This window comes from Triturus cristatus, chromosome 4_2, assembly GCF_964204655.1.
Source record: "Triturus cristatus chromosome 4_2, aTriCri1.1, whole genome shotgun sequence".
Classification (NCBI taxonomy): domain Eukaryota; kingdom Metazoa; phylum Chordata; class Amphibia; order Caudata; family Salamandridae; genus Triturus; species Triturus cristatus.
In genome coordinates this window covers 183,063,296-183,084,705 of record NC_140586.1, presented here as the reverse complement: position 1 = coordinate 183,084,705, position 21,410 = coordinate 183,063,296, and the positions used below count along the sequence as shown (strand labels likewise).

The following is a 21,410-nucleotide window of genomic DNA, read 5'->3' as shown; positions in this document are numbered from 1 at the left end:
CCTTAGTATTACCATATAACATGGGGGGCTTAGCGCACCAGATTTGGAGCTTTACTATAGGTCAGCACAGACCAGACCAGCGCTTCATTGGCTTTTGGATCCACAGGACTTACCACACGTACACATTGAAAGAGGCGTTTTTGCCCCTACCGCCCTACCCAGACTATTGTTTGGCGCCCCGGCGAACCAGCATGGGAAGTTGGATTCACTCAACTCTACAATACATGCCTGAAAGCAGATACAGGATTGCTATGCCGGCCCCCTGTACTCGCCACACATGAAGTTCACCTGGTGCCATTGGCTTCAGTTCAGGAGGGAAGGGGGGAGGGGGGTTGGGAAGGCACTGCTCTCCCTGGGAGTTGAAGAACTGGGAGACCTGTTCGAACATGGAGTGATGAAGGTGTGGGATTCTTATCCGGAGGATTCCACTACTTCTGTGCCTTTAACCAGATACCAGTACACTAGAGTGAGGCACTCCCTACGAGAACTACTGGGGAATGGGATGCTTGAACCTCCAGACATATCAGCATTAACCGCCCTGATACAGGCGGACTCCACGGCCAAGCTAGTCACGAAAATATGCACCCATACACGGGAAACACGCAGACTGAAAATGATAAAAGCGAAACTGGAATGGCAGAGAGACTTAGACAAGACACTAGACGATGGGTGTTAGAAACACTGTTCGGCAGCAACACGTAGGGTGTCACTGAATGGCAGGCACAGGTTAATCCATTTCAACTACAATGAACTCCGGAGAGAATGTACAGGTATGGTTTGCGTGATACCAAAGAGTGCGTGAGATGCCACGCAGACACAGCGGACTATTGGCATGTATCATAGCTCTGCCCGGAGGTCTCTGGGTTCTGGGGAGGGGTGTTCCAGGAACTGGGCAACATTAACCCCTTCAGTGCCCATGACGAGCTGGACTCGTCATGGGCTGCGGTGGCGCTGTGCCCATGACGAGTCCAGCTCGTCATGAACTCCGCCCGCTAATGGAAGGCGCGGCACTGGGCGGGGAAAGGGGCGGGCATGCAAGGGGTTAAAGGTACTGTATTAGAACTGGACCCCATGCTGGCACTGCTGGGGTATGATAAAGGGATAGCCGGCCAATACAGGAAGTTGGTGGCAATTGGTCTGTTTTTGGCCAAGCGTAGAGTAGCTATGCGTTGGGCAAAAGGCCCTGCCCCTACAATAAAGGAATGGTATACAGACATGGTATATTGTAACACCCAGACAGATGTCTATAGTGAACTTCTGCCGCCTCAAAGGCACCCCAAAAACTACTGGAACCCTCTCCAAAAGTACTTAGTTGGTAAAGAGACGGGCGAGATCGAGCAAATAGCATCAGGATAGTATCCCAAAGAACATATGAGCTGTGAGCCCACGCAGAGCTAGCAGTCTGTATATAGAAGGTATATAGAAGGTGGGGGGAGCTCCTCCAAAGATACCTGGGATACAACCAGGAACCAAGAATATGGGGAAGGGGATGTTCATCGCCTGTGAGTATGAGTGTGAGCACTTCACCTGAGTGGCAATCACTAGATGGTCAAGCCCTGCAAGATTCTGATAAGTGTCATAAATACAGCCCTATAAATGTTTTTTTTTTCTTTTACATGTTTACTGTATACTACTGACGTGCCATGCTGTAAAATGTTTGTACTTGGTATACTTGTCCCACTCAATAAATAAAAATTTTTAAAAAATAAGTTAAAAAAAAAACTACCCAGTGCCACCCAACCATCAAGAGAGATCCACTTGTGGGGGATGCAGGATCGGAGAATCTGGTCTGTGTGGTGCATGTTTTCAGAAGGACTCTTGTGTATATGGAGGATAATTGCCTGTGGAACAGACCATGTGCCTTGCTGAATAGTGGCTGGCCTGGGCCAATGACCTGCTGATGTGTAGCACCTGAGGTAGGCTCCCAAGGACCAGTCGGCTGGTCTCCTGTTCTCCCTGAGGTCTCAGGGATATTAAAGATCTCCAAGGGGTCCACACCATCTACCAGTGATATCTGGAGAGCGGTGCCCTCTAAGTGCCCATATTGCCTGCTGAAAGCTGGACAGCATGGTGTGATCTTAAAACTACAGAATCTTGCCTGGAGATCAGAGTGCACAGTGTGGAGCTCAAGAAATTGCCCCCATCTACAAAGAAGTAGTCCCCATACTGCGAGGACCTTGGCACTCATAAATGTCATGTTGGTGGTGAGTGGATTCACCGGTTGCGAGACAACGCATGGCCGGCTTTGCCAACTGTGCCACATTTCTCTCATGAGCCAAGCCAACTGAATGCTCATTGCATGCGGTGTCGACTTCCCAGGTTGCGACCCGCTGAGGTGGGGGACACGACCATTGCACATTCTCCTTCTACCTTGTGAAACATTGCAGAACTTGCACCTGTGTGTATGACCAGAGCCATCTGGTACAGCAGACATCAAGGTGTACCGGACTAAGTGCCTCTTTACCAGGGAGGTATGGGATTGCAACTCTACTTTGTGTAACCTGAAGTGTCTGGCATGACTCATCTCATCGTGCACCAGACCCCGTGCCCAGATCGTCGGGGCACAACCCGGATCAACGTATAACCGATGGGGCACCTCCTCAAGCTGTGACACTCCCCTGTGGGTTATTCCCCATTCACTACTTGTTCCCTCACTGGCCCCATCATGGTGAACCAACTGCCCTCCCCTATGTGGCCCTTCCGAAGACTTTGTGTCGCCAGGTAGGAGTGTGTGGGATGGACTGGGCAGGAGGGATGCTTCCAAAAAGTTTTGGGAGCAGGTCAAGAGACTGTGCGACCCCGCTATGCTTCACAGAACTGGGCTGGTGCCAGAAGGCCCTGGTGAACTCCTGTTTGTAATGAATTGTTGCTCTCAAACCTTTTGTTTTGCAACTTGGTGGTGAAATTAGCACTAAGACTGCCTTGTTGTTCACGTCTAACTCTTGTTTATGCTTACTCTAAATCCCCACCTGCTTTCCGGGGACCCAGATGAGGTGTGATCTCAGTCATGAGTGGCCTTGTGTCCAGGAGGGGAAGGTGAACTGCCATCCGGGGTGTCTGGGACAGTAGGGGTGAATAGGAGGGTGGCGATAGGCTTGGAGCCATGGGGTCTGCAGAGGGCTACCTATTGGCTGGCTTGGTATCAGTGGCACAGCATTAGGGTGTAGGGTGCATATGTGAGTTAAAGTGTTGCATTGTGTAGTGATGCAAAGTGAGTTTGAGTGACCGTCTGTGAACCACCTGTGTTTCAGGACACAGGTTGGCGGTGTTGGTTTATACATGGCTCATGCCAAAAGCACTTTACCTCTCAACATTGGGATTATCTGCGTGGCCTCGTCCGGCAGAGCTGCTAAAAGTGTTATAATTCAGTGTATGTACCTAATACTGATATCGTTGTAGCCCAGGGTGCACCCTATATTAGTGTGATAAAGCATTATTAGGATTGTAAGGGTGGACCTAGGTGGTCCACATGTCGCACCACAGAAGGGTGCAGTCGGAGGAATTAGAATTTTACTTTTCCCATATGTGCATATTGTCGAGATTTGACCAACATGAACTGGGTCTAGTACTGCTAGTAATATTGCAAAGTGTGATTCATGCCCAAGGTTCCATGATCTTCATGTTGCATGGTTTAATGTGTTGTTGAATATAAAAGGCATTTCTCAATGTCAGTGTGAAGTCTCTCTTTTGTGTTGTGTGGAACCTTTATTGAATATACGTACTGTCCTCTTGCGCCTGACTGCTTAGTGCCAAGCTACCCAAGGGTGAGCACAGGTTGTACAGTGTGTGTAATCATGTACTCTTGGCGGGAGCGGTACCTTCTGTCTGGCTACGGATTCCCTTTGTTCAACAGTGCCAGTTACAACATCCTGATTTAATATTTGCTATCTCATTGGGTTCCTGTTTCCAAAGATTATGAGACTCTTGTATCTGTAATTCCTCAGATTTACCAGTACCTTCAGTGAGTTCAGGGTCTTTGGTATCTGAGAAACAGCCCCAGGTTCTTTCAACTGGAAGGAGCTCACAGCCATTTATCCATCCCTAGTCCATTTCTCTCCATTTCTAAAGGGCGGAGCAGTCCAAATTGGATCAGACAACCAGCTGTCGAGGGCATATGTGAACTGACAAGGAGGCTCATGGATTCAAAGACTAGATGCTCTGGGCCAGAAGATGTGTCTGTGGGCAGATCCTAACATTCTCTCTTTACCAGCAGTTTTTCTAACGGGAGAGAGAATGAGTTTACAGATCGCCAGAGCAGGACTTTTCCATCTTCAATATCTCTGAGGTTGTTCATTTGACGGTTTATGGAGACTGATCTTGAAAACTCAGCTTCTGGAGAAACCATCAGATGGGACTCAGATCTGTGGAAATCATTGGAAATTACTGAAAACCTCCAGCTCGTCACAATATTTTCGTGAATTTGTGGGCTATTAGAATCGCCATGAAAACTTTTTAACCAACAGCCTACTTTGCCATTTTTTGATGGGCGAATTACATTGTTAATGGTACATATGAGATGGACCAAATTTAGTGAGAGACTTTACACCATTCCGGGAACGTAAAACAAAGAAAGTAGACAGGAGCCCTGTTTGAGATTACGGCCCTGAAGAAGCAGAGACTCAGGTAAAACAAATGATGGCTGCAAACATCGAATTTCAAAGGTGCTTTGTGATACTCAACTTATAGAACATAAATGGAATGATAATGTATTAAAAGTATGAGCTAGTGTATTTTCTGAAAGTTATCGTTTTTAAATAATACATTTTCTGTAAAAATAAGTGAATGAATTATCTAATATGTTATATAGAATTTGGATATGATCTATAATGTAAGTTTGTTGCATGTTTTTCTTCTTTTTCTTTCCTCCCTGAAAAAACTGTGGTGTAGTTTTAAATTATGACCAGTGGGATTTTCTGGTCTTCTTTTCAGGAAGAGGACAGGGCTGAAAAACCCTTAACTGTTTGATATATCTCTGAACCTATGTATTCTTGTTTTGAGGTAATATCCTGTAGGCTCAGTTCTTCTTGGCTGAACTTGCTCATTAGAAAGAATGCACTTCTGGCACTATTCTTCTCCTTAGGTCCATCTTTGCCGGTGTGGGGAATCGATGCATTGGCTATCAGCTGGCTCATGGGCTTACTTTATGTGTTTATCCCAATTCATCTAACTGTGCAAGTTTTTATGCAGTCTTAGGACGACTGAGCTTGAGTCTTGTTGGTGGTCTCGTGTTGGCCTAGTCCATGGTTACTAATTCTGTTATCATTAGCAATCAAGCCTCCGTGGATTTTCCAATTTGTTGCCTCTAATGCACTGTCCTATTCTTTCACAGACAACTCTAAGGCATCACTGGTCGAGGATTTGGAGCTTAAGAGGAGTTCTTAAGATTCCCAAAGTTGTTCTTCTGAACTGACTCAATGCATTAAACAATCTCAGCACCCTGAAAGCCTGAAGGTTTAATCCAAACACTACAAACATTTGCAATGTTGGTGTTTTTGTAAAGTACTCCAGACTGCTCCTGTCGAACCAGTCAAAATTCTAGATTTACTTATGAATGGATTGGCTTGGTGGTCTTAACTATGAAATGTCAATGGGCCGACCCATTCAAGAGTTACCTCCCTGCCTCTTAGGTGGTTTCTTCCTCAGTTGTCCAGTAGCCCTTGCTCTGGTGCCTCCATTGGTTTTGTATGGTCTTCAAAAACCCCCTTTTGAACCTCTTCAGCCAGTAGACTTGACATGTATTTCAGTAAAAGTAATATTTTTTTTTGATAACCAAATTTTTATTGATTTTTTGCGACACAACAAAGGAAACATTGAGCCTGTCAAGCCGCCACTTTACAAACGCACAGCACCGTGCCACACCACCCCCCCGCCCCCACCCAAAGCCCCCCCCCCCGCCTCCTTCCCCCCAGAACCACATCCTCATACGACATTGCCCAACCATTTCCCCCAGATCCTACGGTATTTCTTAAGGCAGCCCCTCGCCTGATAGAGTGTCCGTTCCTGAGCCGCACACCAGTCCACTCCATCACTCCATTTGGCCAGGCTGGGCGGTTGTGAATGCTTCCAGGCCGCCGCAATATCCCTTTTTGCCACCATTAATGCTGTCATAAGGAACAGCTTCTCAGCACGTGTGCCATCGAGACCATCAGTGATGCCCAGAAGAGTGTGCCTAGGGTCATGTGGCACCGCCCAGCCCAAGACCTCCGTCAGGTCGGCTTCTATGCCCCTCCAGTAGCCCCCCAAGTCCGGACACGACCACACCATATGAATAAAGTCGGCCGGGCCAAAACCGCAGCGGGGGCAGGCCGCGTCAGCGGAGAGGCCCGCACGGTGTAGGCGGGCCGGTGTGAGGTAGGCAGTATGAAGGTAGTAGATTTGAATAAGCCTCAATTTAGCGGAGGCCGTCACCAGCCTGGGAGCCATAAGGGCGTCCCGCCAGTCGACCTCGTCCAGGGGACCCACCCACACCTCCCACCGTTCCTTCAGGCCTTCCCGGGCCGTGGGGGTGTGGGGGTGTTATTAATAAGAGAACGGTGTATTCGGGATATGCCCCCCCTCCCCAGGTTGCCCAGCATAACCTGCGCCTCAGGGGGATTGTGGTCCGGTAGCCGAACGTCCAGAGGAGTGTAGGTGCATATAGCGTGTCGCAGTTGGAGGTACTTATAAAATTGAGAAGAGTGGAGGGAAAAGCGCGCCTGCAGTTCCGAGTACGAGCACATGCGTCCCCCCCGCCAGACGTCCCCCAGCTGGGAGATGCCGAGCAGGTCCCATGATTTGAACCCCTCCAGAGCCGCAACGTCTCTCAGCCATGTCCCGTGCCAGAGTGGGGTGGCACGAGTCAGCCTCCCAGTCCAGTGGGTATGGCGAAGCGCCGCTCGCCAGGCCAGGAAGACCGCTTTGGTGATGTCTGGGCAGGAGGCGGGGATGGGGGCGCCGTACAGGCGGTCTAGAATACAGGGGAAACCCAAGTCTTCCAATTCCACCCTATAGGCCGGATCGGACCATCCCCCTCCAAACCAATCGTGAATGACCAGGAGGCGGGTGGACAAATAGTAGAGGTAAAGGTTGGTCATGCCGAGCCCGCCATCAAAGGTGGGGAGGCGACACGTCGACAGGGCCAACCTCGGTCTCCCACCACCCCAGAGAAACCTAGTCGCCAACCCGTCCAGCTCGCGGAACCAAGGCCTCGGGAAGGACACGGGAGTGTTCTGCAACACATAAAGGAACCGGGGAAGAATCATCATTTTGTAAAGCGCCACCCTCCCCAGTGGGTTGAGCGGGAGCGACTGCCATCGCGCCAGGTCCACCTTGGCTTTCTTGACCAAGGGGGCCACATTGAGAGCCCAGCTCAGCTCCGGGAGAAGGGAGACCCAAATGCCCAGGTACTTGAAGGACAACCGACGTAGGGGAATACTGTCCTGCCAGTCGAAGCATTCCCGGGAGGGGTGCAGAGGCACCAGAACCGATTTTTTCGGGTTTAAATAAAGGCCGGAGGCGCGGCCGAAGCGGCTCAAGATATGAAGTGCCCGGGGACCCGAGCGCGCCGGGTCACTAAGATACAGCAGAACGTCGTCCGCGTAAAGAGCTATCTTGTCCGACACACGGCCCGGCCATTCCCAGCCCCGGAGAAGAGGATCCGCGCGGACCAGGGCAGCAAGGGGCTCCATTGCAAGAGCAAACAGGAGGGGCGACAGAGGGCACCCCTGCCGCGTTCCTTGGCCAATCCGAAAGGGCCTCGACAGTGCCCCGTTAACCAGCACTCTGGCACGTGGGCGCGCATAAAGGACCCGCACCATGCCAACGAACTTGGGGCCCAAGCCCATGTGGGTCAGGACCTCAAAGAGATAGGGCCACCCAACCGAGTCGAAGGCCTTCTCGAAATCTGCAAGGAGAAGGGTGAGATACGGAGAGATGCGCTGGCGGTGAGCCAGGGCCACGTGAAGACGACGAAGACAATGGCGAGTGCCGCGGTCCGGCATGAAACCGCATTGGTCCGGGTGTACCAAGGATGACAGGAAGGGCTGGAGCCTCTGGGCCAGAACCGCCGCGTAAAGTTTGATGTCAGTATTGATAAGGGAGATCGGTCGGTATGCCGAACGATCGCAAGAAGGCGGCGTAGACTTGGGCAGGACCACGATCGTGGCTATGTCGGCTTCCGGAGGGAAGGAGCCGTTCTTGATCGCCGCAGCATAGAGGGCACCCAACCGTGGGACCAGGTGGTCCTTGTAAGCGGCATAAAACTCCTGGGGGAACCCATCTGGACCCGGAGTTTTCCCCGCGGACGTGCGCCCTATCGCATCCCCAATTTCCTCAGGGGTAATGGGCACCTCCATGCTCTCCCAGTCGCTGGACCGAAGACGGGGGAGCCGTAGGTTACTAGTGGCAAGCATTGAAGCCAGGGAGAGGTCCGACGCCCGGGCCCGGTATAGCTGCGAGTAATACTGAGCGAAGGCGTCTGCGATTGCCACGGAGGAAGATTGAAGCAGACCACCAGAGTCAGCCACCGCCGGGATGATGCGCGAGGCCCTGGGGTACGTGGCTAGCCGATGCAGCAGCGCACCATTCTTGTCTCCCCACCCATATACCCTCGCCACCGAGGATCGCCAGAGGAGCTTAGCCGCGTCAAGCGACCGCTGACGGATCTCCTCCCTCAAAAGTCGCAGTTGCCTAGCCCCGGCCTGATCCCCGGTCCCAGAGAGGGATCGTTCCAGCCGTAGTGCCTGGGCCTCACAGGCGGTGAGCTGCTGGATCTGCGCCCGGCGGTGCCGCACCACCTGTGCCCTGGCCGCCCCCCTGACGGTGGCCTTACAGGCCTCCCACAGGGTGCCCGCTGAGGAGACCGACCCATCGTTATCGGTAAAATACTGCGCCAGTGCGGACCCCACCTCCTTGCGGAGCTTCTTGTCCTGGAGGAACCAAGCGTTGAGGCGCCACATCTGGCGGGCCCCACGAGGGGGGGGGGGCCCAGACCCAGGAGGACCGGAGAGTGATCGGAAATCCCCCGAGGAAGGATGCGGACATCCTGGATGCCTACACAGTCGGCAGGGGGGACAAAGATCGCATCAATACGTGCGTGGGTGTGGTGGACGGCCGAGGTGTGAGTGTACTGCCGTGCGCGTGAGTGCCAGATCCGCCACGCATCGCATAAGCCCTGGGCCTCCGCCCAGCTCGCCATCTGCTTTGCTCGCGCGGCACGGGGCGCCGAGACCGGACCCGAAGAATCAAGCTGCGGAGCCGAGACAGCATTGAAATCCCCCCCCAGAACAAGAGCTCCCGGCGGGAGATTTGTCAATAACGATGCAGCATAAGATAAAGCCTGGGACAGCCCGGTAGGCGGCGCATAGAGTGACAGGAGACTGAGCGGCCGACCCTCAAGCGTGCCGCAAACGTCAATCCCAATCCCTTGGGGGTCGTGAATCGCCCGGGTGAACACAAAAGGGAAGGAGCGGCGCAATAGGACGGCAACCCCCCGCGATCCGCGCGAGAACCCCGAGTGCCATACCCGGTCGTACCCGTAGCGCGCCAGAAAGGGACATTTCTCGCCCAGCAGGTGAGTTTCCTGAAGTAAGAGCACATCAGCCTCCGCGCGCTGGGCGTACTTGAGGACAGCGGTGCGCTTGAGTCTATCTAGCAAGCCGTTCACATTCCAGGACAGAATTCGCACCTGAGCCTTAGAGGCTAGTTCTTCCATGGTAGTGGTGGGAACGAAGCGCGCTGGGAATGGGGTGGCCAGGGGATGCCAGGGCCATGGATCTCTCGCTAGGGGAGGCCCGCGGGCAGCGCAGGAGGGCAAGTGACGGCGGCGCGTGGGCTGGCGGTGGCATGAAGAAGTGCGGCGTCACGCTAAGTGAGATGCTGCAGAGGAGGCTCAAAGAAGGACAGACCCAAACCAAACAAAACAGTCCCCCGAGGAGGAACAACCCACAAACAACAAACCCCAACCCCCCACCCTCCACCCTACACTTCAAGAACGGAAGCATCTGTCGCCCTAACTAAACCAACAATTACAAGACCCCAAGCCTAAGCGCTCGGGTGTAAAGAGCGTGGTGGACCCCTCCTGAAGCACGGATTTCCAGTGTCTCGTCCCAGGTTGCTGCAGGAAAGCGTGAGGTTGCAGAGCCCCCCACCCCCACCACCTGGCAAGGACGCCGCCTCCCCCTGTAGGTGCATGAACAGACTGTAAGTCATATAGCAGGGCTGCGGGAAAGGTCTGACAAGTCAATTTGCACATTGAGGGGGGTTTGAGACCCGGCCGGACAAGGTGACAGACGGCGCCGGGACCCCCCAACCGCCTGGGATGATGTGCCGGAAGAGGCCGAAGATTCCCTCACCCGTCTCCCAGATGTACTCTCAGACCGGGTCCGGGCCGGCTCGGCGCTGTCGTGAGTGCGTGCGTTTCCTGCGCCGCGGTCGCTGCGACCCAGCTGCACCGTGGCCCCGGGGCACAGGATTGGAGGACGTCTCACCGGGTTGGCGCAGGGGTCGTTCCTCAGTGAGCCATGTCCAAGCCGCCCTGGGAGTGTCAAAGAACAGTGTCGTGTTCTGGAAAACGACACGAAGGCGGGCCGGGAATTGGAGCTGGTATTGAAGGCCCAGGGAACGCAGCTTTTGCTTGACCTCCGTGTAGGAGCGGCGTTGCTCCTGGACCTCCCGGGTGTAGTCTGGGAAGACCATAATGGTGTGGTTGTTGAAAGTCAGAGGGCCACTCACCCGCGCCTCCCGCAGGATAGCGTCTCTATCCCGAAAGTTGAGGATCCTAAGAATGAAGGGGCGCGGGGGGGCTCCCAGCGGAGGTTTGGCTGCCAGCGACCGGTGCGCCCGCTCCACCACAAACCAGGTCGATAGATCGGCCGCCGGCATCCAGGACTTGAACCACTTTTCGAGGAAGTCAGCTGCTCGGCCGGACTCGACCCCCTCCGAAAAGCCCACCAGGCGAAGGTTGTTGCGACGGGCGCGATTTTCGGCGTCTTCTGCCCGCCTGTGCAGTTCCTTGGAGTGGGTCGTGAGCTCCCGGACCTGGTCCTGTAGCAAGTGAATGTCATCTTCTGCCGTAGAGATCCGGGATTCCGTTTCGGTAATGCGGGCCGTGGCGTTGCGGAGGTCCTGCCGCAGGAGCGCAACATCGACCTTCACCTCCCCCACCATCCCCTCCAAGGACGTGCGGGAGGCCTCGATGGCCTGGAGGATGACCGCCAAGTCTTTGTTCGGGGCCGGTGCTCCCCCCCCACCCGCACCCGGCGGATCCGAGCTGGCGAATTGATCAATCCGCGTCTGGTGGGACGCCGCTGGTGGTTTGGAGCCTTTTTCTTTACCCATGGTGGATCCAGGGAGCACGTGCCGGCCCCGAGGGTGGGCGCAGTGGACCGGCAGGCGGCCCCCACCTGCCAAGCCGAGCTGCCCCCCACACCAGGCCAGAAGTGGGGGGATCCAAGGAGAAGGGGGATGGCGAAGGCGCGTCTGTTCCCCAACAATGGAAGGCCCAGAGCCCGCTCGACATGCACCTCCTCCGGGTGATCCGGGCCGGGCCGTGCCGCACTCGCCGCGGGCCTCGCGCCCCGGTCTGCGATGGTCCTCCGTCTATGTCCAACGCGTAGGCCCAGGGCACCAGGGAACGCCGTGTCCACTCAAGGTCCGGCTCCGACGGATCAGGCCCAGTCAGGGTGCGGGAGGAAGGGGACCCCCCGGCCGGCAGCGGCCCCCGGGTAACTGTGCAGGGCAGGAGAGGTCCGATACCTTCGTCCCCACGGGCCAGCACGGAGGCGCCAGGGAACGTCCCCGCTCCAGGCACAGCAGTCGGCCACCAGGCCTGCGGGGCCACGTCACCCCGGGGCGACCAGAGAGGACAGAGCCAGGACCAAGTCAGCAGGGGTCGGGGGGGGGGCCCTCCCCCCTCGAGGCAGTGTCGGCCCAGCACCAGGAGACAGCAGGCACCGACAGCGGCGGGGTCGAACTCAGCCCCTCGAGCCGTCCCACTCAGGCAGCCAATCAATCAATCAGCGCGGGCTGAGCCGCCCGCCGAACAGGATCACCTCACCACCGGGGGGCGCTCACCATACGCCGCCCCCCAAGCTCACCCAAGAGCCGGCACCAGCCCAGGCTCCGCTCCGCTGGTCCTCTGGCCCCCGGCCGGCCTCCGGTGGCTCCGCGGCCTTCGCCCTCGTGGTGCGACGGGGGCTCGATTAGGGGACACTGCCGTCTTCGGGACCAGGTGGGCACGTCTCAGCTACCGGTGCAGCTCACGGGCTGTGTAGCTCGGCTCCCGCTGCAGGGAATCGGCCGAAAATCGCACCAGGGACGGGGCAGCAGCTCCTCAGCACTCGGCGGTCAGCAGGGGACACCTGGGACAGCCACAGCGGATAGAGGACGGATGCGAGGGGTCAAGCATCCAGGAGCCTCACCTAAGCGCGGCCATCTTGGCTAGCGCCACCTAGCGCTCCCAAAAGTAATATTTTTAGTGACCATTTGCTCAGGTTGTCAAGTAGACAAGATTGGAGTTTTGCTATGTGATGATTCTTTCTTACATTTCCTTCCAGATAATGAGGTCTTTCTCCATCTCTTCTTCACTAAACACCCCGGGTTTTTCACAATTCTTAAGACCTAGTACCGCTGCTATTTTTGATTCCCCTTCTTTCAAGCTGGTAGAAAAACTTAATTCACTAGACCTTCACAGATCTTTGCGTATCTATTTAACTAGAATAGCTGATTTCATGAAGATGGTACTTTTGGTCTTCAAGGTCGATGTAAGTGTCCCCCTATGACCCCCCTAAGGTGCTGGATATAACTAGCTATCACAGCCACATATTAGTTAGTTGAGTCTAATGTGTAAGGACCAGTGCAATGGGGATCTACTAGAGGGATATCTTCATCATGCATAGCTTTGAAGGGTGCTTTACTAAAAGACGTCTGTAATTCAGCCACATGGTGTTCCCTGTTTACCTTTATGACACATTAACAGTTATGAGTTAGGGGGGAAAGGGTCTAGCAGTGGAGTTTTGTTCTTGTATTAACTGTTGTGGCTCCATGAGTTATTGGATTGATTTGACATTCTTCCCAATGAAACTTTGAGTTTTTGGCACTGGGTGTTGCTAGTCTTGAGTGATGCCTCTTTTTCAATATGTATTTATATAAGTCCAGTGGTTGCAGGTAAAGCTTGGGTAATTCCTTGCATGTTTAAGGCTGGGGTGAAGAAAATAGACGAGGCAGTAGAGACCCAGTTACTTACTGGTAATCTTCATTATTCCAAGTTCTAGTCTTCTTTACCAAAGTCCTAAGTGCCCACCGGCCTCTTCAATTTACAGTGCCCAATGAGTCTTAAAGAAGCTTGGTAGTAACAGAAAGTGCCTCTGATTGGGGATAGTTTTGGGGTTTTAGAACGTTGGGCGGGTTTAAGCTGGCTCCATCGAGGGCTCAACTATATGAAAAAAGAAGATTTTGTTTTTAGTTAGCTGGCATAGAAACCGTGATCAGAATGAGGAAGGCATTGCATATGTAGGATTGCAACAAGGAAGACAAGAACTCTGAGTAATGACAGTTCTGGTATCTAAGAGAAAGCAATAATTGCAACACCACCAAAAGGGTAGGAAACACTAAAAACTAGCGCTCTACTGTCCACTGACTCTTGGACACCATGCAAGCATCAGTGGGAAAACAGACTTTCAAACCCATGCTAAAATACCCCTGATATGTTATCTATAATTTACTGTGTTCAAAGGGTTCAAGATCTGTGACTAAGGCCATCTAACAGGCTTTGCTAGACCAACTGGAGGTTTGGAGTCTTAGTGAGTGCCTAGATCCGGCCGAAGAAGCAATAGCAGTAAAGTCTATTTTATGTGGCACTGAATCTTTCATTGTGCAGCTGAGTGAATGCATAAATTAGTTTGTGGAAGAGGTGGACATCTAGGGTATGGAACATAGACAGGATCCTGCAAACCTGTCAGAGATGCATGATATGCAATTATGCAGGTGAGTAAAGGACGTTGAGTTAGTGGTGGAGTGAGTAAGAGTACATACCGATTACAAAGTGACTCTTATCATATCCTCTGAATTCCTGGCTGTTGGCTTGTCTGCCTGAACAGGTGGCTGTATGTTGTTGGCAGGCAGGTTTGAACCATGGCACCAATATGGTAACCACCTATCTGCATTGCCCAGAGTGGCACCAGGACACCTTCCGGTAATCAGACGCTTTAGAAATATTTGAGTGCAAGGTGCATTTTCTTACTTTATTTTCCTTTCTCTCTCCTTTTCTCACTTCAGTCCCTACATCAGATCACAAATCTTGACTAGTTTTGCTATCTCCCAGATAATTGCTGATTCTTTCTCTATTTCTCCTGGTCTCTCACAGGTAGCATAGTGGAAGAGGCGAAGAAACTCTTGAAACATTCCAATGCAGGTGAGGAGAAGCTAGCGTATGGGGTGCTGGGAAACGTGGCCGCCGGTCACATTTCCGTCCTCATCTCTTAAATTACTGATGCTGCAAAACGTTTTCACACTCTTGGGGATACATACTGTGTTGAGTTTCCAAGGACCCTAGATTAGACTGATTGTTCTTTGAGACTCCATGGAGCCTGTATTAGACTGAATGTTCTTTGAGATTTGAAGGACCCTATATTAGACTGAATGTTCTTTGAGATTCCATGGACCCTATATCAGACTGAATGTTCCTTTAGATTCCAAGGACCCTATATTAGACTGAATGTTCTTTGAGATTCCAAAGACCCTATATTAGACTGAATGATCTTTGATATTCCCAGGACCCATTTAAGATTGAATGTTCTTTGATTCTTTTTGGCAGTAGAATGGTTCACAGACTTCCAATGCAAACATTCTCAACCAACATGGTATTCTATGAAACACGACCAGTTTTCCCACCATGATCTTATTATTAGTTAATAAAAGGAGTTCAAGGGACCACTGAGTAAAATATGGTTGATAGACATCTAATGTTCAAAGGTGGGTGGAAACAGTTTAAAGCTGGAAGAGAGACTCATCCAAGTGTAACAACTATTCCAAGCTTTCTGGGTTGGTGAGGTAGCTTACAAACATTGCGGCATAAATCTCCAAGCAAAAGCTACGGAAGAAGGCAGTGGCTTAGAAGAAATCTACTAAACAAACTGTGTACACCTCTGTTCAGTGCATTGCCTACAACCAGTGGGTCAAACAAGAAACTGCAAGCCTTCATTCGTGTGTATAAGGGTTCTGAAAGAAAAATCATCCTTTCGCCTGAGAATCCGGTTTGGAGCAAATGGCAGAGGTAATGCATCCCAGTCTGGTTCAAACTCAAAACAAAATACTTATTCAACCCCAATTTGATAGAAGGTTTGCTAGGCTTTATGTAGGAACCATCAAGTAGCTTCTGAATAATAAGGGAAAAGTTACTTGTATATAAAAATAGTTTTGAAGTTTGAGGCTGTTTTATATTCATGAGCAGATCATTATCATGTGATCTAGTGGCTGGATTCTGGAAAACAATTTGATTACTTGAACAAAGATCTTTGGGCATCGACATAAGAGTCAGAATGTCTCTTGATGACCTCTTCACAGCCCTGCTGAAAATGTCCATCTACATCATTTTCAACCCATCTCATCTCTTCAAGAGATCCCTGCATAGCCCACTTTCAAGACAAGGTAAATTAACCCATGGCTGAAAGATTCAACAGTTTAATCTTTCAGCTTGGGTTAATTTATCTTGTCTTGAAAGTTACTCACCAATGAGGGAGACACAAAGTCAGATGAGTCCGCAAATTTCCTACTCAAAAGTGACAATAACCAATTTGACCATCTTCACCCCTGGATTTTGTGTGACATGCAATGAGGTTTATGTTATAGGAATAGGAAGAAATTAGGTTATTAGTTGATGGAGTTAGGCACGCACCTCAAATAATAACCACAATCGTTGCCAGGGTGAACCACTAAAGTCTCTAAATAAACTTCAGTCAACACCCTGGTAGCTATGGCACAGAGTCGACAGGCTTAACTTAGAGGCAATGTGTAAAGTATTTTGACAGTAGTAAAACAGTAATAAAGTAGAAATGTAAAACAATAAAAATTGGAAAATGAATTTGAAACGCAGAGTAAAATAGAAGAAACAAAATGACAAAAATCCAATAAGGGAAACCAGAAATGTGAATTTAAAAAAAGTTTTAAGAAAAATTAGAACCAAAAAGCACAAAGTGCCAATGATAGTCGAGGGTCTCTGTAGAAAAGGACCTTGGAACAATTTGATCTTTCCTATGGAAACCCTGTTGCAGTGAAAATAGCTTTGAGGGCATTTTTCCAGTAAGGATATGTTTAACATTGAACTTTAGATATGAATTGAGGTTTCCAGCGCACACGTGTATTCTCGTATGTCCAGTTTTTGGCTGTGATTTCAGTTTCAGCTCGCTATGGAGGTGTACCCCCTGACCCTGGGTATCAATACAAACAAGTATTTCCAGCATGTTCATGCTCTGGGACATTAAACTTTTACATGTTCTACTTTTAAATTCCATGAACTCTGCCCTATAGGCAACAAGGCCTACTTAGGGGTGATGAATAAATATTTAAAAGGAGAGTATTAGGCCTGTAAAAAAGGGATATCTTGACTAGTCGAATTTGCCGTTTAAATATGGGCAGCCAGCCAAGTGATGGTAGGTCTACAGTCATGTTTGCATTGTCACTGCAGTGAGTGGCACAATGAGGAGTTGCAGCCAACTGGTCACATTTACCTTACATGTCCTGGTACACTGTAGGCACCATATACTAGGGACTGGAAGGTATGTTAAATATTCCAGTTAAGGGTATGCCAATTGTATCATGTTAAAAAGAGGACCACAAGCAATTTTCCACTAATTAGTAGGGGGTAACGTCCGCAGAGTTTTATAGCCAGGAAAAGCAAGGACCAGCAAAAAGGAAAATAAATTTGGAGCCACCCTGCAGAAAAAGCAAATTTCCAACAAAAATAAAAAAGGCAAATATTTTAGTTGATGTGCCGAAGGTATTTTCTTCCTGGTGCAAAGCAAGACATTGATTAGAAGCGGCAATTAGCCTTATTTTAATAAAGTTCAGAATTTCTAAAGTTTTCAAATGTCTTAATTCCTTTTCATAACTTGGTAGTTAATAATCCCATACAGCCTCATAGTTTAAATTATGATTAATTTTAAATTACAAATGTTTTCAAAAACAATTCTGAAATGTACTTTTCACTATTTCAAGAATCATAACCAAATGTTGGAGTACTCATTAACAGCATCCATAATGTATGGCATTGAGGTAGGATTCTCATAGACAAGAGGATTTTGACCCATGAAAAAGGTTGTTCTGAAGCTTTTGCCTCTTCTTACATTGACAGCAAAAACGTTTTCCCTTCAAGAAGTTGGTTAGAATATTTAGTGGGAGCTTTGCCAACCTCTGAACCTGCGTTCAGGTAATTCCTAGGCCCTCTCAGCCATCATGGCTAAGAAGACCTCAAACAGTTGCCTTCTCTATCAGATCAGTCCAGCATAGTTTGTAAATTGTTACCTTTATTCTTCAGTGATTTTTGTCTCTATTTCCCATTTTCAGCCCCGAATGTAGCCCTGGCTGGGCAAGCCTACCAGTCCAGCACCCTAGGGACGGCGACTCCTGACCAGGCCAATGATGGTTCATTAACCAACACCAATGAAACTGGCCGGTGTGCCCACACTCAGCATGAGATGGAGCCCTGGTGGACCGTGGACCTAATGTCCCCCTACAAAGTCTTCTCTGTGGCTGTGACCGTCCCAGCAGACTGCAGCACAGAGCAACTGGCTGGAGCTCAGATCCGAGTGGGGAACTCAGCCAGTGGCCGAGGCAAGAACCCCAGGTATGATATTGGAGTACAGGATCATAATGGGTTTGGGGGTGGGAAGGAGAAGTGAGTTGATAGCACATAATGGAAACTACCAACTTTAATCAGAGCTTTAGCTTAATGGATGTCGTAACACTTTTTACATGCCTTTGGCCTGCTACAACACTATATGCGCAGTTGCACAATCGTATTAAGCGATACACAGTATATCATGCATTCAGAAGAATATGTTTTTATAGAAAGAACACAGGCCCAAAGACAACATTACACAAAGTCCTACCTTTATACATAAATGGAGATACTATTATACATACCCACCCAAAATGCTCATCAATTCATGAATGTCTGCCCAGACACATGACTGCTATCACACAGACCCTATCACTTCCTCTCTTAAGCACAGAAATACTATTTCATTTGGCAGTCTGCCCGCTACACTCAATTATACTCTTTAGTGTGGTTTCTGGGCACCTTTGCAGTATCAGTGAATTCCATTGTCTATTAGACCGAGCAGAAAATCGGAGCAGGAAAGCAATGACACACTTGTGTGGATCTTGCTTCAAGCAAGTTTAGAGAGAATGAGAAATTCAGTTCACCTATGAAGAACTTAACTAACTATAAGAGGAACAAAAAGTATAAAAAAAACTGAATTGGATTTGGTCAATCAAAACAACAAGGGCATCTACCAGGGACAACAATCTCCAGAGTAACCCGAAAATATAACAAACTTGGAAAAATTGGAATAAGAGGCAAAAACAATTACAAAAAATAGGAGACTAAAAAAACAGGAATAAGAGGCTAAAAGAGCAGATCAAAAGGTAGAATTATCCATTGGAAATCTACTATGGCTTTTCAAAAAATATTTTCAGATGACAATTTTCCGTAATGTAACAAGTTCTTCTTGTAATTCGCTGTTATTTGCCCATTCTGTAGCTCAAATATTTCTAAAGTCTTTCTAAGGGCAAAGAAAGAGATTTGGTTAGTACAAGACAGGCGCAGAATCTATGAGGTTGAACCTTGAGATTCTAGATCACAGTATTACACATTGGAAGAACACAGGGCAGCACTGACAGGCGGACAAGGCAGGTATTAAAAGGCCAAAGATTTCATACACTTTAAATTCTATTGGATGAAAGTCCTACAGAAAAGACATAACTAAATAATCTCGACATAGCTAATATGATTAGTCACTGCAGAGTTATATCAAATGAATGAAGCTCATGAATGCAATGCTAAGTACCAGATGTATACTTCTTTGGAGGTCTGTTGATTTCTTCTGAAAAGTTAGGAAAATCTACATTTTCCTAATCTAGAAAATCGAATACCTGTGCAAGTGACAGCCATGTTGATTCCAGAAAATGGATTCCAAATTATGAGGAAATGCAGGCTTGCTCTATTTTGTTTTACTTGACACAGACCAATGCAGTTGGGGGTAACTCAACAAAAAATCAAACATTCTCCGCTTCCTCGTCAAAGCTATCAAATGCTACACAAATTACACAGTACCATATAAATCTGTTATTCCAAGATTTACACTGAAAGCGCTGTCCTCAAGGAATGAGGGGAGTCTCCAAGTTGCACTCAATAGTAACTTGTAAATGAATTATTACAATGTTCATAAAATTCTTCTCAAATTTCTTTATTGTATTGTCACTTTTTCTCCATCTATTTCGTTCATTATTCATTCATGGTAATTTCCACTTAATTACATGTGTCTTTACATATGTCCATATGCCCAATGCATTTTGGGCTTTTGCCCTTAATCAGGGGCTTTATTCTGAAAAATAGAAGAAACTCGAGCTCAGTACCGAGAGTAACGTACGTACCAAAGTTCGTATAGAAGTATTGGGAGTATATCTACTTCAAATGCAATCCATTGGGTGAAAAACCGGGTGAAAAATTCACGAGTGATAAATGCTCTTGTCCATGTTAAGTTGATGGTGAACGATTAGTCCACATGCGAGTGTTATGATGCCAAATTTAGAGAAATCTTTGTTAAAGTGTATGTGAAGGTATAGGATATTACTACTTCTCGTCGGTCTCATGCGAATTTTCTATCTGAAATAAGGTGATAATAACCATGCGTTTAATGTGGTGTAACTGGGTTTGCAAGAGTGATATAGATCAATCTTACATATGTAAGTCATGCCTGAATTTAATTAGTTAGTGGGATACATCTAGATGTGTGGACATGCAAGTTTACTCAAACGGTGATCTCGGCGGTGTCATCCCGCGTCTTTTTTGTGAATCTCCAGTCTGGATATTGATTAATAATGAGCGTTAAGCTAACGGCTGTAGTTTTTGCTACCTGTATGTAATGTGTTGCTGCCAATGTCTTTTCTTCAGTGGACATGTTAATACGAATGTAACTCACTTGTACCAATGCACTTTCTTATTAATAAACATAGTTTAAAAAAAAAAAATGAGTGTTAAAAAAAATTTGTGACCATGCAAACTTACTCAAACTATGTTGCCGACAATGTTTTTCAGCGTATTTGTAGTTTTAGAAAAATAGCTGAAAATGTAATAGGATCGTTAACTCGAGCATGATAATAGAAAGCAAAAAATAGGGCCGTTGAGAATCTGACTTACCCGTGCTTTTAGTAGCATTCAGACGACTGTTCGTGGTGCAATTAGGTGCTGATTTGCTAGTACCACACCGTATTTTGAAATGTGTTTCACCCAGAATTGCCTACACTTCCGTGTGATGTTAGAGTGAGTTCCGCCCTGAAGTGAATGGACTTCTGTATAATTTTTTTTAAAACGACAACAATTATAGATACGGATGACGAAAAAACACCGCAAACGTTACGTGATTGTTCAAAATTACTATTAATAAAGAATGCTTCTACAAATGATTGATAACGTGACAATGTCGGTATACGATCTATACAAACGTAATCTTTCATCGCAACCCTGTATATACAATTGGAGCATTCTAGGTACTTAAAGCACTGGTGATTACATGTGGTGTAAAGATCTAACAAGTACAACGGAACAGGGTAAAAAATGTAATTATGTTAGAAATTAAACTTGATATCTATAAAAATAGTCAAACATAGAACATGAAAATTCACAAAAATACGTGATAGATATACATCATGTGGCATGGCGCCTTATACATTTTATATATGTTTTGAGAATTCAAGAAATTCGATGATAGCTTGAAATAAATCGGATTCAATTATATAAAGCAGGTTAAATCCATCCGTTCATTCAAGCCTTTCGGATTCACAGTGTCTAAAAAATTAATCCAATATATCTCTCTTTGTAATAGAAACTGTGTATTGTCTCTTCCCTGTTTGATGGGAACTTGTTCGAGGATCAAGAATCTGAGTTGGCTAACGTTGTGATTTATTGATTTATTTGAATGTTTTATATAGCGCGAACCAGACCCTTGCGGGTATCAGAGCGCTTTACAGGGTAGGTGTCATAGTTACATACATACAAAGAAAATAACATAAGGTTCAATGCTGGTCAATGATAGTATAAAATTCTTAACATAGATACATCGGTATAGGGTACATAACAAAACATTTAATGTATAACAAGCAAAATATAGATACAGTATCCAGGAAATCTGGCTGGACAATAGACAATAAAAGGT

General features: G+C 48.3%; 1 protein-coding gene across 4 annotated transcripts in view; it reads left to right on the top strand.

The window, feature by feature from the left end:
* Nucleotides 1–21,410, top strand: part of LOC146833312 (pentraxin fusion protein-like) — a 213,326-nt gene that overhangs the window by 53,771 nt on the left and 138,145 nt on the right. For all 4 annotated transcript variants that reach the window (XM_085601030.1, XM_085601028.1, XM_085601032.1 and 1 more), the window contains exons 8-9: nucleotides 14,342–14,389; nucleotides 17,539–17,818. In XM_085601030.1, the coding sequence (XP_085457156.1) occupies nucleotides 14,342–14,389; nucleotides 17,539–17,818 (328 nt within the window). The remainder of the gene's footprint in view (nucleotides 1–14,341; nucleotides 14,390–17,538; nucleotides 17,819–21,410) is intronic.